Here is a 17,494-nt window from a genome sequence, read left to right on the forward strand (position 1 = left end):
ATTACAAATCAGACAGCACACATGACATTGACATTGTTTCATAAGAGAGAGAGATGATAAGTTTCTGGGCGGGGGAGGGGCGGCTTGGGATTTCGTCTTCAAGACACTTCCCGATTTCATTATACCGTACAATTATGTTTTTATCTCGTTTCTGTTTCGTCAGCAGCGGCTGCAAACCAACAGCAGTCGACTGACTGTCCACTTCATGAGTCAGCAGAGGTACGTGCCAGTGTGTTAGAGAGTGTCTCAGTTGTATTGGAGAGAGAGAGAGAGAGAGAGAGAGAGAGAGAGAGAGAGAGAGAGAGAGAGAGAGGGAGATTAAAATTTATCGGGTGTCATAGCTGCAGGGTCATTGGTGCCGAAAAGAGATGATCAACAATCCTGAAAAATGTAGATAGGGACAGAGATCTAGTCCCTGCAACAAAATTTCATAGTGAATAAAAATGTAAACTTTGAGAGAGAGAGAGAGAGAGAGAGAGAGAGAGAGACGATTGCGTACTTTGCAGAAATGAGGGAATAAGCTAGTGCTTGAAAGTAGCACATTCGTGTCTTCTTGAATTGGACGACTTATACTTATAAAGGAGTAGTGTGGTTAACGACTGACTCTCTCTCTCTCTCTCTCAAATGAGTAAGGTCTCCCTTTCTCTCTGCTCTTGTACATTCACGCTCTCTCTCTCTCTCTCTCAGATCAGTAAGGTTTCCCTTCTCTCAGCCCTTGCATATTTATTTTTTTATCTATTTATCTATTTTTTCTTTTTCATTTTACTTCCGGGTCGGTCTGTCTCTCTCTCTTTCTCCCAATGCCCGTTGGTGAAAAGAAGGAAAAAGAAGCGCGAGAAAGCTATAATTATACCATTTGATGAAAAAAAGTAGTGTACGTATGTGTATTGTACCCATGTTTATGCTTGTTTGGAAAGGTTACTCATTCTCCAGGTGCGTCGGATTCTAGGTAATAATCTCCTAATAATCCCTTTCTGTCAGTCATACGACCTTTCCTGTACCCTCAGTTTCTCATGTAAGTCAGTTTGTCTACTAAGTAAAGGACGTTCAGTGGAAAGATCTTGCAGAAACTCCGCTGTTTATTTTTTCTTCGTGGCTCATACCTTTAATATATAGTTATATATATATATAGATATATATATAGCTATATATATATTATATATATAGTATATCAGGCTTGTGTCGTGTAATCCTTGCACTATTCGATCGTTTTTTAACTTTAAAGATCGCCTTCAGCCCTTCATGAGATCTAACGTTATTTATAAATTCACATGCCCTGGATGTCCGGGCTCTTACGTTGGATCGACTCGGAGGTTGCTGAGAGTCAGATATTGTAGCCATTTAGGCTTTAGCTTCCGTACAGGTCAGAGGATAAAACAACCAGAATTTTCCAATATCAGAAACCACTCTATAATATGCATGACTGAAATTCAAAAAGAACATTTAACAATAATTGATTATGTTAAACATCCTGACCAACTAACAACGCTGGAGTCTTTATGTATTAAAAGACTGGTGCCCTCATTAAACTGTAATTTATCGTCGTCACCTTTGTACCTGGCATAGTTGTCGTCGCTTCTCTCTGCCAACTGTAACTCATTCAATCTTCACCTCTGATCATGGACGGTTGGTGTTTTTAGTAGTCTCTCTTTTTATTTACTGCTCTTTTTAATCTTTTTCAGACTTTATTTTTTAAAATTGTGAATTCCCTTTAATTTTATATGATTGTTTATAATATGTCTTTGTATTTTATTCACAGACTGATGATGTGTGTGTGTGTGTGTGTGTGTGTGTGTGTGTGGTGTGTGTGTGGTGTGTGTGGTGTTAGGATTTGATTTTAACTTGATTTGACAAAGTCCAGCCTATGCAACGACTTTGCCATACCTTTTCTCACTTCCGTAAACGCTATCAATTTCCCTCATTACATTTAATTGACTAACCCAGTCTCGGTATATTTAATCGAATAACCCAGTCTCATTATATTTATGTTTAATCGAAAAACACTGTCTCAGTATTTTTAATCGACTAACCCAGTCTCAGGATATTTAATCCACTAACCCAGTCTCATTCTATTTAATCGACTAACCCAGTCTCAGTATTTTTAATCGACTAACCCAGTCTCATTATATTTAATCGACTAACCCAGTCTCAGTATTTTTAATCGACTAACCCAGTCTCAGTATATTTAATCGACTAACCCAGTCTCATTATATTTAATCGACTAACCCAGTCTCATTATATTTAATCGACTAACCCAGTCTCAGTATATTTAATCGACTAACCCAGTCTCATTATATTTAATCGACTAACCCAGTCTCAGTATATTTGATCAACTAACCCAGAGTCAGTATTTAATCGACTAACCCAGTCTCATTATATTTAATCAACTAACCCAGTCTCAGGATATTTAATCGACTAACCCAGTCTCATTATATTTAATCTAACCCAGTCTCATTATATTTAATCGACTAACCCAGTCTCAGTATATTTAATCGACTAACCCAGTCTCATCCTATTTAATCGACTAACCCAGTCACAGTATATTAAATCAACTAACCCAGTCTCATTATATTTAATCGACTAACCCAGTCTCAGTATATTTAATCGACTAACCCAGCTAACCCAGTCTCATTATATTTAATCAACTATCCCAGACTCAGAATATTTAATCGACTAACCCAGCTAACTCAGTCTCATTATATTTAATAAACTAACCCAGTCTCAGAATATTTAATCGACTAACCCAGCTAACCCAGTCTCAGGATACTTAATCAACTAACCCAGTTTCATTATATTTAATCGACTAACCCAGTCTCAGGATATTTAATCGACTAACCCAGTTTCATTATATTTAATCGACTAACCCAGTCTCAGAATATTCAATCGGCTAACCCAGTCTCATTATATTTAATTGACTAACCCAGTCTCAGTATATTTAATCGACTAACCCAGTCTCATTATATTTAATCGACTAACCCAGTCTCAGTATTTTGAATCGACTAACCGAGTCTTAGTATTTAGAATCGACTATCCCAGTCTCAGTATATTTAATCGACTAACCCAGTCTCATTATATTTAATCGACTAAACTAGTCTCAGTATTTTTAATCGACTAACCCAGTTTCATTATATTTAATCGACTAAACCAGTCTCAGTATTTTTAATCAATTAACCCAGTCTCAGTATTTTTAATCGACTAACCCAGTCTCAGTATATTTAATCAATTAATCCAGTCTCAGTATTTTTAATCGACTAACCCAGTCTCAGTATTTGGAATCGACTAACCCAGTCTCAGTATATTTAACCAACTAACCCAGTCGCAGTATTTTTAATCGACTAACCCAGTCTCAGTATATTTAATCAACTAACCCAGTCTCAGTGTATTTAATCAACTAACCCAGTCTCAGTATATTTAATCAACTAACCCAGTCTCAGTGTATTTAATCAACTAACCCAGTCTCAGTATATTTAATCAACTAACCCAGTCTCAGTATATTTAATCAACTAACCCAGTCTCAGTGTATTTAATCAACTAACCCAGTCTCAGTTTATTTAATTCACTAAACCCCAGTCTCAGTATTTATTTAATCAACTAACCCAAGTCACCCAAGTCTCAGTGTAATCAACTAACCCAACTAAACCCGTCTCAGTTTATTTAATTCAACTAACAGTCTCAGTATGTAATCAACTAACCCAGTCTCAGTGTATTTTAATCAACTAACCCAGTCTCAGTATATTTAATCAACTAACCCAGTCTCAGTATATCTAATCAACTAACCCAGTCTCAGTAATATTTAATCAACTAACCCAAGTCTCAGTACATTTAATCAACTAACCCAGTCTCAGTATATTTAATCAACTAACCCAGTCTCAGTATATTTAATCAACTAACCCAGTCTCAGTATATTTAATCAACTAACCCAGTCTCAGTATATTTAATCAACTAACCCAGTCTCAGTGTATTTAATCAACTAACCCAGTCTCAGTATATTCAATCAACTAACCCAGTCTCAGTGTATTTAATCAACTAACCCAGTCTCAGTATATTTAATCAACTAACCCAGTCTTAAACTGGTTTTGGTTTTCAGGAAGTTTTAATCGCTCTTATTCAGACTGGAAGAAGGTCTGGCATATCCGGCGACTTGATGATTCCTGTAGAGGAGATTCACTGACAGTCCCAATAAATGGAGCTGAAACTCATTACTAAGAAATAGTTTCCGTTTCGATACATTCGAGTGATTTACAAAGTAGGGGGTTAGTGCCGTCAGTGCGCCTCTGTGGTTCACTGTAGGCATTAATTAAAGATCTTTGCAGCTTCCTTTTGCGGTCACCCCAGCTGCAACCCTTGCCATTCATTTTACTATACCTCCGTTCATATTCTCTTTTCTTCCATCTTACGTTCCACCCTGTCCATCTATATTGCAATTGCTTTGAGGCCTTCCTCCTGTCACACCCTCCGAGCCCTAACTCTCAATTTCCTTTTCAGCGCTGAAAAAACCTCATAGATCCCAGTGCTTGGCCTTTGGCCTAAATTTTGGATGCCATTCCATTCCATAAGTAATATTTACTACAAGTATCACGGGATGTTGCATTGAATGACAAAATCATTTCATTTTTCACCATGAAATTATTTCCTAACATCAACATCGAGTGAATTTGATAATAATGATGATCAGAAAAAATAAAATATTTTAGTTGTCATGAAAATATAAATGAATTAACAACAACACCAATGAGAGAAGTGAGTTTCCAAGTATCACCACTAAGGATAATGACCAGATTATAGTGTCGCTATAATGCTTGGCATGACAACAATATTTAACGCGCCTCAGTGGCGTGGTCGGTATGGTGTTGGCGTACCACCTCGGTGGGCCGCGAGTTCGATTCTCGGGCATCCCATTGAGGTATGAGAGATGTGTATTGCTGGTGATAGAAGTTCACTCTCGACGTGGTTCGGACGTCACGTAAAGCCGTTGGTCCGGTTGCCGAATAACCACTGATTCCATGCAACGGCAAAACACCATACAAACAAAACAAACAACAATATTTAGACTGACACTCTAAATTATTTCCCAACATAAACATTACAGTGAACTTCATAATGATTATAAAAATGAAAAGGTTTCAGTTATAATGAGAATACTAGTGAATTTGAAACAACAACAATAACAGTAATAATAATAATAATGATTTATGTGTAGTGTTATGTTACATTCAATGTAACTCCCTCGGTGCTCTCTCTCTCTCGAAGCACAGTTTTCATAACTCACGTCTCTCCATCACCCACAATTATCTCCAATTTGAGGAATGAATTCTAACCCACCTCCCCCATCTCGCCCCCCCCCCCCCCACACACCCATACCCTTCGTCTCCCCCTTCCCCACTGTCTATTGTGAAATCATCGTCGAATAGCCACACTTTGCCCTGACCTTCAAAGACAATTCGTCTTTCTCGCTTCGCCCCACTGAATTAAGTCGGCAGGGAAGGACTGCCTCTGTGTTTCTTCGTACGTTACGAAACGGCGCCGTTGTGAAACGCACGCGCACGTTGACGGCCGTACGCGCGTCCCTCTGATTGCGGCTGGATTATGATTATTATCAGTATTATTATTACAGACGTTTTGAACTTATCTGGGCACGATAACAAATGATAATTTTCCGCTAATCAACAAGAGTTTTTCTTATTTCAGTACCAGATATACGGGGTGGAGACTGTAGTACACTGCCGTTGAGGCAGATATTTATTATCATTTTTTTTTCGTTGCTCTATCACAGTCCTCCAATTCGATTGGGTGGTATTTATAGTGTGGGGTTCCGGGTTGCATCCTGCCTCCTTAGGAGTCCATCACTTTTCTTACTATGTGCGCCGTTTCTAGGATCACACTCTTCTGCATGAGTCCTGGAGCTACTTCAGCCTCTAGTTTTTCTAGATTCCTTTTCAAGGATCTTGGGATCGTGAATAGTGTTCCTATGATTATGAGTACAATTTCCACTGGCATATCTCATATCCTTCTTATTTCTATTTTCAGGTCTTGACACTTATCCATTTTTTCCCTCTCTTTCTCTTCAACTCTGGTGTCCCGTGGTATTGCAACATCAATGATACTTTCTTCTTGATTTTATCAATTAACGTCACGTCTGGTCTATTTGCACGTATCACCCTATCTGTTCTGATACCATAGTCCCAGAGGTGCTTTGCCTGATCGTTTTGTATCACTATTAATATTCTTATTCTTATTATTATTATTATTATTATTATTATTATTATTATTATTATTATTATTACAGACGTTTTAAACTTATCTGGACACTCTCCATTCCCGTTGAGGCAGATATTTATTATTATTATTATTATTATTATTATTATTATTATTATTATTATTATTATTATTATTATTATTTTACAGACGCTTTGGACTTATCTGGAAACTGTATTGCCATTGAGGCAGATATTATTATTATTATTATTTTTATCATAGGCCATTTGAACTTATTTGGTCACCTTGCGTTGCCGTTGGGGCAGATATTATTATTATTATTATTATTATTATCATTTTTATAGATGATTTGAACGTATCTAGATACTGCATTTTCGTTGGGGCAGATATTATTATTACTATATTATTATAGATGATTTGAACTTATTTGGGCACTGCATTGCCGTTGAGGCAGATATAGATTATTATTATTATTATTATTAGTACACACGTTTTGAACTTATCTGGACACTGCATTGCCGTTTAGGCAGATATAATTATTATTATTATTACAGACCATTTGAACTTATGTGGGCATTCTGCGTTGCCGTTGAGGCAGATATTATTATTATTATTATTATTATCATTATTACAGACGTTTTGAACTTATCCGGGAAACTGTGAGGTTTTCCTCCTGTTACACTTTCCAACCCTCCTTTACTCTGTGAGTGAGTGTGTGTGTGTGTGTGTGTGTGTGTGCACGTATATATATATATATATATATATATATATATATATATATATATATATATATATATATATATATATTTATATAGTGTGTGGGCGCGCGCTTAAAAATCACAGTATATGCACGTGACTTCACCACTTAAGTGAATACCACAGGAAAATGATAGGCAGAAATCCAAGCGCTTTCGCCTTTATTAAGACATCCTTGACGACTCCTTAATAAAGACAAAACGCTTGGATACCTTCCTGTCATTTTTTGGATACCTTCCTGTCATTTTCCTGTGGTATTCGTTTATAGATCTATATATATATATATATATATATATATATATATATATATATATATATATATATATATATATATATGTGTGTGTGTGTGTGTGTGTGTGTGTGTGTGTGTGTGTGTGTGTGTGTGTATTTGCTTTATTAATTTAAGAAATGCAGGTGCTGATAATGTTTTTTTAATTAGCCTGCTAGTTCAAAGGGTCAAAAGTGTTGAAGCCTGCTTGATACCGGAAACTATCCATGTATGTATTATGATTTGCCCAACCACCCACCCCTCCTTGGAAAATATGCCTGCGTAGTGTGTGTGTGTGTCTGACTATTTTTTTTTTTTTCATTTCCCAAAAACCAGGAACGTAACATTACAAATTTCAATAATTTCCTGTTGACTCTAGTAACATATCAGATTTTAACAAATATATGGAAGCTGTGGATTTACCTTTCAACTTCATTATTTCCCTCACATCTTGAATTTAACAAAGTGATAGAGAAGAGCTGTGTTAACATACTTCTGAGATCCCCAAACTGGAAATTGAATGTTTGTCAAAATTTCTCTTTCTCTCTCTCTCTCTCTCGCTCTCTCTCTCTCTCTCTCTCTATATATATATATATATATATATATATATATATATATAATATAAGTCATATCACTTTTCCGTGATTCATATACATATATCGAGCTACAATGTCCTTTAATATCTAATTCGCTCTACCTCGGAAGTTTAATATATTTTCATATATGCTTAACCGGAAGGGGAATTTTTTCTCGATAATAGACTTGCCTGGATCGGGACGCGAAACCCAGGATCCTTTCAAATCCAAGAACGTCAGTGAAGCTTTTACCTACTACACTACCGCGGTGGTGTAGTAGGTAAAAGCTTCACTGACGTTCTTGGATTTGAAAGGATCCAGGGTTCACGTCCCGATCCAGGCAAGTCTATTATCGAGAAAAAATTCCCCTTCAGTTCAGCATATATGAAATATATTAATTCCGAGGTAGAGCGAATTAGATATTAAAGGACATTGTAGCTTGATATATATATATATATATATATATATATATATATATATATATATATGTATAGTATATATATATATGTATATATATATATTGTATATATATATATATATATATATATATATATATATATATATATATATATATATATACATATATATGTATAGACACATACATGCATACATATACATGTGCGTGCGTAAGTCTGTATGGTATGTATGTAGTTAGTTATTGTTTGAACTCAATGAACCCATCACGGTGGTAATACAATGTAATATAAAGTGTCTACTTTTGGTTGTTTCAAAGAACCTTTGCTGACATACTGCCAACTTTGTCTAGTCAAAATATTTTGCCCATTTTGAATAATATAAGCTGGTCACGTTTGTAATCTATACATACATACATAAAAAATACACACTATATAAATATATATATATATATATATATATATATTATATATATATATATATATATATTATATATATATATATATATATATGATACACGAACAGTAAGTGGACAATGCATAATATAACACACCAAAGAATTTAAATTACAATTCACCACAACCCTTAAATAGGATTACATCACCACACGAAACCGTCGCTCTTGCAATATTATCTTTCTTTTGAAGTTTAGATAACGTCACTTTCTGTTTATATCAGAGATACAAAAGCAATGTTTAACAGTAAAATAATTTCTCCCATATCCAAACTGTATTACTGACATGAAACTTTTCGTAAATCAAAGAGCAGTAACTTACGTGCTTCTGAAAACGTACGTATCGGTCCTGCGACGTCTAACCACAGTTTGAGCCTAAATGCTCGCCTTTAGCAACGTGTCTCTGGGAGACATCTGATGTCGTCGATAGGGTGACTGTTATTCTTTTAATAGATACAAATTTTTATCATCAGCTCATTTCGAATCATTCTTAGCAGTTGGTGTCCGTAATTATGTTTAGGCGTCTTAATGATAATAGCAGTCAATTTCTGTCAAGAGAATATGCCCAAATTTATTATATTTCCCCCATGTTAGTGAAAAAGAGTTTTAAGATAGCTGGCAACTGTTCCAATTGTATAAGGCTAACCAGATTCATCCGCTAACACAGCCTTTCCTATCCTTCACTCCACGAGATATAATAACTGCAATTGCGATTGGCCGGCTTTGATTGCAGAGGACCAATCAGCTTTCCGCGTCGCGCATAAACTTTTACTCTCTTCGCCGTCGTCTGCAGCATAGATGTCGTTTTGCCACGGTAACAAAAGTCTAACACAGGATGCCGGTCATGATCTGCACATCCTCTAGTGGGTCCTACATCGTCGACCGAATTCCAAAAACATTTGGGAAATAATCGCGACTGCGAGCGGAGGAAATTACTTGATACAGGAAGTACAGTATGCGACCCGATGTCGTTGTTGTTTCGAGGACGAAACCGAAAGCAATCGAGTGTCGCTTTGCTTTTGTTTTGTTTTGATTTCGTTTGGTGGCGCCGTGAAGTAGTGTGCGCTTAACAAGCTCCTCATTAAAGTTTGTACATGAATAGCATGTTGTTGCATTAACAGCCTGTTTTTAACTTGGCCTTTGGCTCTATTTTTTGTTCTTTGTCTTCGCTCTCGACGTCCCCCTCCGAATCTGTACTTTCATAATAATGTAGACAAAATAACTCGTATATAGAGAATCCAACAAAATCTCTCTCATATCAATCTATGGCTGAACGTGAGATTGAAATCAAGCAGGTGTAGAATTGATGTGACCTTTACGTTATCTAATTACGATGAGCACATGCCTGCGTAGGGCATCTGCCTGGTTGTGTAAATAGGAGAGATTTCGTAATGGGACGGTACTGAGAATTAGCAGGTGGAATTTTAAGGCTAGGAAAGGTCTCCGACTTCATTATATAAGCATCTCCTTAGGCTTATTATTATCCCCTCAAACAGGCATCTATTTGTTTCAGCTTATATATTTAATTTATATATATATATATATATATATATATATATATATATATATATATATATATATATATATATATATATATATATATAATATACTATATATATATATATATATATATATATATATATATATATTATATATATATATATAATGCACATACGCACATACAAGAGATTGTATTATATAGATACTATATGTATGTATGTGTGTGTATATACATTTATATGAATGTAAATGTAGAGTGCTAGTGTATATACAACACAAGCATTAGATACAGCAGTATAGAGACAAATTTTCCTAAAGTATCACATGACATTCCGCTTGGTTAAAAGAAAGAAAAAAACATTTAACGCGCTCTGCGTTTAGTCGTGTGATTTTGCCTTCTTTTCTAAGCTGTGTGAAAACCCTCCGTTTTGAACAGGTGCCCCATTTTGCCCCTTTTCCAGATCAAGGGTGAGCCTTTCATCTCTGTTATGCTTTATGTTACATGAAAATGTGTATTGAAATAAACAGAATTTCTGGAAATATTTCAAGCCCCCGTAATCAGTAAAAGTTTGTCAGGTATCATATCCATGAAAACACGTTCCAACCCGCTTCTGTCTTATACCTGTTTTGAACCGTTAAATCTGTGTCTGTTGTATTCTCCTTGCCAGTTCTCATCGTTTGGTCAGTGTCTTTACACTCCCTTACAATGTATTCTGTCCTTCAGCATCTTCCACCTCACGCGATACAATATAGGCATTACTCAGCGTTCTTTGCAGCGTCCCTTCGGCCCCTAGCTGCAACCCCTTTCATTTCTTTTATTGTACCTCCATTCATAATCTCTTTCCTCCATCTTACTTTCCACCCTTTCCTAACAATCATTCATAGTGCAGCCGTGGGATTTTCCTCCTGTTACACCTTTAAATCCTTATTACTGTCAAGTTACGCTTCTGCGCTGAATGACCTCATAGGTCCCAGCGCTTGGCGTCTGCCCTAAACTCTATATTCAGTTCAATTCAATTCAGCATCTTTCTATTCATCTGAACTCTGAACCTTGTTTACCAACCTGTTAATCTTGTCAGAAGCTGTTGATGTTAATTTCTCTTCTTTTAAACTTCCCGAGGGAAGATTTCAGCGGGCTGTGAAATGCGACTCTCATCTATAAATAAGATTTAAAAAGGCATAGTAACACATTGTAGAATTACTGAATTAAAAGCCCAACACATGCTACTTGTCATTCAGTCAATATATTTTGTATACTCTTGTGAGCAGCTTTTCTAGAGATATAAATAACATAATTATTACTGGGTTGAGAATGATTTCATGCCTCCCAATCGTTGTTCTGGATAAGGTTGACCAGTGTCCTACCAATATTTTGAATAGCTTGACTCATACCTCTAGCCTGAACACAGTTCATTCCATCTTGATATTATTTTTCTTACTTCTTTACGTGCTTTTATGGCTATTGCTCTCGAGAATAAAATTTTTTTACCTACTTTTACAGCCATTGCTCTCGAGAATAATATATCTTCTATGAAAGAAGGACATTTGCAAGAATTTTGCTTTTTCACAGCTAAAGAATGATGATTTACTTCTTAGTTCTGGAAATCTGTGTTCTTAGAGCCTTGTGCTAACCCCCTTATGTATGAGGATTCATTTTCATTATTGAAGGAGTAAAGTACAATATCTTTTCTTCTTCTTCTTCATAATGAAAAATAAAAATAAAAATTAAAAAATATCTTCTTTCCTACTTAGAAAGCAAGCTTGATTTAGTCTGTACATCTTTAGTTTGGTTCCCATACTTAAAAGTAAGAAAGATAACTTTGCAACTTATTATTGGCAATGGAAGATTATGTATCAGGAAAGGTTCATAACCTATATATCAGACTTTAATATCATATGGATGTTGATGGTCTGAGTAACAACTACAGAACCATGGTGCGCAGGGAATAGGTGGTTCATTAATACCTTCAGTGGCTCAACAGATAACAAATAAATAAACAACTGGTGCAAGATTATCTCAAATGGTAGCAGGTAATAAAGCAACAATAAACCTTGCAGCGTGACTATCGACATAATGTGTTATTGCCAAGTACGTCCTCTCTATTTGATTCATTGAGAACTCGTTAACCTACTTCTGTACCGGGTTGTACCTTCCTGTCAGCAATGGATTACATTCTTAGCTCACACACTGAAAGCTGTATACAGATAAGGGGATTCACGCTGAAAGTTATTGAAGTACAAAAGAGACCGAGACAATGAATTTTTGCGACGTTAGATTGTCACATTTGGTTATGGAATATTTACTCTGTGCTTGCCGAAACATTGCCCGAGATATCTGGTGTCTCAATGAAACTATAAACTTGCATTTGCAATAGCGACAGTTGGAGTGATCTTTTCTGCTGTATGCAGCACAATGAAATTGCAACTTACTGTGTGTTTGAGTGGGCGGGTGTGTGTGTGTGTGTGTGTTTGAGAGAGAGAGAGAGAGAGAGTTCATAGAGAATAGTGTTCATTTCTTCTCATAATTTTCATTTGCATTCCCTTTCCTTTCCGCCTGAAACATTCCATCCGAGCCTTCCAGCACCTGGCGCTCTATGTGATATCCCAAATTACCTGTAACCTGAACCTGTTCTGTACCTTAAGGGGAATTTGTCGGCCATTGACCGTGCTTAACCACATGGTGTTGAATTTTTCTCCCTGCATTTATGAGAGGGCAGAAAAAAATACTTTTAAGAAGGGTATGAGAGAGAGAGAGAGAGAGAGAGTAGTGGGGGGGGGCTGGGGAGCCGGACACTTAATATGTGCTTGTAACAAAATTGTTTATTTTCCACCTCTATGGTGTGTTGTTCGTAGTCTTAATTTCTCTTTTTGTCTATTATATTCTGAACAGCTTGATTCAGTTTATACGGATTAGTCTCTAGGCAACCCTCTTTACGAATGAATCACTTTTATGCGATCTAAAGATATTTAATTTCCTCGTCATCTTTTTGTTTTGTCGTCATTATTTTGGGTCTGCTTTAGTTATATGACCCATACGACAATTCTTCAATCTTATCTGTACTTAGAGGGAAAGATGGTGTTTTAGTATTGGAGATAATATTCCTTTTCTCGTCGCCGAGGTCCCGGGACGAAGGGCGATAATGAAGCAATATCATCTTGCTTGTGTTTATTGGCTAAACTACATTGAAGAAGGCGGGTAGTTGAATATACAAAAATCAAAAGGCGTATATAATAGAATCATAACAAACATATGAGCATCGGAGCTCTATACACAATAATGAATCATATCCTGCATACATGAGGTAGAATATAATTATAAGATCGAAGCCTGTGCGTCGGACTTGATACTAACACAATAATAATTGGTTATACTTATAACATTTACTCATTATGCAACACAGTGCAATAGCTCTGAACTGAACGTGTCTGCGGAGCTAAGTTTTCCCGCGCTCGTTACATAACGACTTGCATACTTGACAGTCTCCTCCCCCTTTACCTGTGACTGAGAAACAACTGTTCCTCACATTTACAAATCTAATCTTTCAGGAGGTTTTCCTCTACTTATTCTGTTAGGGAGTGCTAGAGGTGTGTTCTGAGCTGTTGCAAGATTTTCCTCTCTATTTTCAGTTGGTGGTTGAACATCTTTGTGAGCAGTTTGCACATCCGAGTTATTTAAGTCTGAGGTATTTGAAACTTGTACTTCTGTATGATATGTACTGCAACTGATCAACACGACGCTTTATCGTCTTTCCACTGACATTAACATCATAATTAAAATGACCTATCTTCCTGACAATTTCTCCTTGTACCTATTTTTCTGGTGTATTGGATGACCTTACCATCACATAACCTGAAGGAGTGAAATGTCTTACAATGGAAAGTTTTTTAAGGTGCGTCCACACGGTCGAACAATGTCCGACGGACGACCATTGTTACCAATTAACAATTGTCTGCCGGTCTCTGCCTTGTGAGCAGACTAAAAACAGTGGTTTACAACCTCATCTGGTACCACTGTTTGTTGCCAGATCTACGTCCATAGTTTCAACGCTTATGACATCATCCTACTTCGCCAATGATATGGTAACATTGTTTGTCCGTTGGACATTGTTCGACCGTGTGGACGCACCTTTAGTTGATCATAACCTTTCTTTTCTAACCGACTCTGCAAACTTGGATACATTAAATCTAACTTATTCCTGATCCTTCTCCCCATCAGCAAATAAGATGGTGTTACGTATTATGTACGGTTGTTCTATAGGATAATAGGAACTGTGCAATGTGAGATGCTACATGACCAGAGTTTGCTTGCCTACACTTCATATTATGTTTGAAAGTTTGAACAACTCTTTCTGCTTCACCATTCGTGAATGGATGATAAGTTGCTGATAATGTATGTTGTATACCATTGACATCAAGAAATCCTTAAACTCCTGTGAAGTAAACTGTGGGTCATTGTCTGTCACTATTCTTTCTGGCAAACCATGCGTTGCAAAGATTTGCATGAGTGGTCTTATAGTTTCTACCGATTAAGTTGTTTGCATTGGTATAACTTTTGTCCACTTACTATATGCATTTACTAATATCAGATATGAATATCCTAAAAATGGACCTGCAAAATCTATATGTACACGTTGCCACGGGTATGGGTAATTCCCATGGGTACATTCTTGTTGGTTTTGGGTTATTCTGTTGCAATGCACAATTCATACACTTCTTAACCAAATTTTCAATGTCCCTATCAACACCTGGCCACCAAACATAAGTTCTAGCAATTGACTTTGATCTGACAATACCTTGGTGGTCTGCATGTATTTCTGATAAACTCTATTCCTTAATGCATTTGGAATCACTACTCTTGATCCTCTCAGAATACATTCTTGTGTTACACTCAATTCATTCCAAATTTCTTTGTATGGTTTACAATTGGCATCTTCTGCACAAATATCTCTGCCAGTTATTAGACTGCACTACTTTTGAGAGTACTGGATCTTTTTTTGTACCTTGTGCTATTTCCTTATCTGTAATAGGTAAATTATATGCAGAAATCAAAAGAATGCTTTCCTCATGTTATTCAGGCAACCTCGACAAAGCATCTGCATTACCAATATTAGATGTTGGTCTATATTCTGTGTTGTAATCATATGCCGCTAATATGATTGCCCAACGTTGTAGTCTTGCAGCTACTAACGTCAGTAAACTTGCCTTTGGACCTAAATTCATCAATAATGGTTAGTGGTCTGTAACTAATGTGAATCTTTTCCTGCCATACAGATACATATGGAACTTTTTTACTCCATACACTAGTGCTAGTGCTTCCTTTTCTATTTGTGAGTAATTTCTCTCTGCTTTGTTCAATACTCTAGAAGCAAAAGCTATTGGTTTTTCTGTACCATCTGGGATTACATGTGCTAGTACTGCACCTAATCCTATGTTTGAGGCGTCACAAACCAACTTTACTGGCAAATCCATTTGGTAATGTACTAGGAATGTGGGTGATGTCACTTCTGCTTTGATTCTTTAAAAAGAATTTTGACATTCCTTTGTCCAATTCCATTTTACCTTTTTGTTCAGCAAATTGTATAATGGGTGAGCAATTACTATTGCTAATTTTTGAATGAAACTTCCATAGAATGTTACTAAACCTAAAAATGATTGCAATTCCTTGACACTTTCTGGTAACTTTGCTGGTAACTTTTCCGGAAACTTTGCTGGTAACTTTTCTGGTAACTTTATCTTGAGTCTTATGAATACCTTTACCCTTTACGATAAAGCCTAAATGCTCTACCGAGTAAACTCCTGAAATACATTTACTCTGGTTGACCTTGATAGTGTACCTTTAGTTTCTTTAGAACTGCACGTAACCTTTCTCTATGCTCTTTTTTGTTTTTACCAGCTACTAATATGTCTATCAATGAAAATGAATACTCCTGACATACATGAAAATATTTTGTCCATTGTTTGCTGCCATATTGCTGGACTGCTAGCAACACCATAAGGAACTCTTTTTGGGCGATACAGCCCTAAATGTGTGTTTACAGTACATAGCTTTTGGGAATTCTCATCCATGTTAAGTTGTTGAAATGTTTGTCTAAGATCTATCTTAGAAAATACTGAGCATCCTGATAAAGTTGCAAACATATCTTTAGAATTTGGCAATGGATGTTGTGCTACTTGCAATTGTGGATTTAATGTCACCTTGTAATCTCCACATAACCTAACTTGATCGTTGTCCTTAACAATTGGAACTAATGGTGTAGACCAATCTGAATAATCTACCTTTTCCCATGAACCTTCACTTTCCAACCTTCTACTTTGTTTCCACAGTGTTTTCAATCCATATGGAACTGGTCTTGGAGCAGAAAATCTAGGAGTAGCATTCTCCTTTAAAACTAAGACTGCTTGTGCACTCTTCACTGTTCCTACTCTGTCTTCAAATACTTCTTTGTAATCTGATAGAAGATTAGTTAATTATATTTCTACTGCTGGTTCTTGTTTTATACCTGTAACCCTTAGAATACTTGGCCAATTTAATTTTATGCATCTTAACCAATCTAATCATACTATAATGGGCATAATGTCTGTCTGTCTGTGTCATTCAATCACGGCCAAACGGTTGGTCAGATGGGCATGAAACTTGGCAGGGTTATGGTGGGGACCTCTAAGATGGTTTGTAATGGGGTTTCATCCAACCTAACCCCCTCCTTTATAGGGGGTGGGGGTGAGAAGGGATTCCCTGAAATGGAGCAGTTTCTGGCCGTGAAACGAGGCTGGTTATTCCCGTAGACTTAGTTACTTTACGAATTTTCATACATAATTTCTGTACAACTTCCCCGGAGAAAGTCGCGAATATTTCAGCTCGGACACAATAGAAGATAAAAATTATCATCAATATCCGCAAGATTTTTTTAATAACTTAAATCCATCGGGACTGCCAGTGCACAAAATAACGTTGAAGTAGTAGTGCCCGGTAATGTTGCTTTGGAATTTTGATCCTGCCAATGGACATTGCAACGGAACGAGGTACACAGTTATGGAGCTAAACTCCCACGTCATCGAAACAGTGATAGCAACGGGCCCTCATACTGGCAAACGTCTGTTCATCCCCCGGATTCCTCTGATGCTTTCGGACAACCAGTTTCCTTTCCAGTTACGGCGCAGGCAGTTTCCCATCAACCTGGCCTTCTCATTCACTGCAAACAAGTCACAGGGCCAGACTTTGGATCATGTTGGTGTGTTTCTGCCGTCACCCATGTTCACGCATGGCCAACTGTATGTGGCGATGAGCAGAGCAACTGACTCTGCCAACTTGAA

At 36.7% G+C, this 17,494-nt stretch overlaps 2 protein-coding genes across 5 annotated transcripts in view; one reads left to right on the forward strand and one right to left on the reverse strand.

Moving 5' to 3' along the window:
- Positions 1-9,194, reverse strand: part of LOC135219493 (heme-binding protein 1-like) — a 26,381-nt gene extending 17,187 nt beyond the window's left edge. The window contains exon 1 of the mRNA XM_064256300.1: positions 9,006-9,194. The gene's annotated coding sequence lies outside the window, so the exon portion shown is untranslated. The remainder of the gene's footprint in view (positions 1-9,005) is intronic.
- Positions 1-17,494, forward strand: part of LOC135219491 (uncharacterized) — a 79,287-nt gene that overhangs the window by 25,743 nt on the left and 36,050 nt on the right. The window contains exon 3 of one of the 4 annotated variants that reach the window (XM_064256296.1): positions 164-219. The exons of 1 other annotated variant lie outside the window; for it this stretch is intronic. In XM_064256296.1, coding sequence (XP_064112366.1) covers positions 206-219 — 14 coding nt within the window. In that variant the 5' untranslated portion in view covers positions 164-205. Of the gene's footprint in view, positions 220-17,494 lie in introns of all 4 variants that reach the window. 2 more of the 4 variants (XM_064256297.1, XM_064256298.1) reach the window with 2 other exon arrangements.

This window comes from Macrobrachium nipponense, chromosome 1 (genome assembly GCF_015104395.2).
Source record: "Macrobrachium nipponense isolate FS-2020 chromosome 1, ASM1510439v2, whole genome shotgun sequence".
NCBI classification, from domain to species: Eukaryota; Metazoa; Arthropoda; class Malacostraca; order Decapoda; family Palaemonidae; genus Macrobrachium; species Macrobrachium nipponense.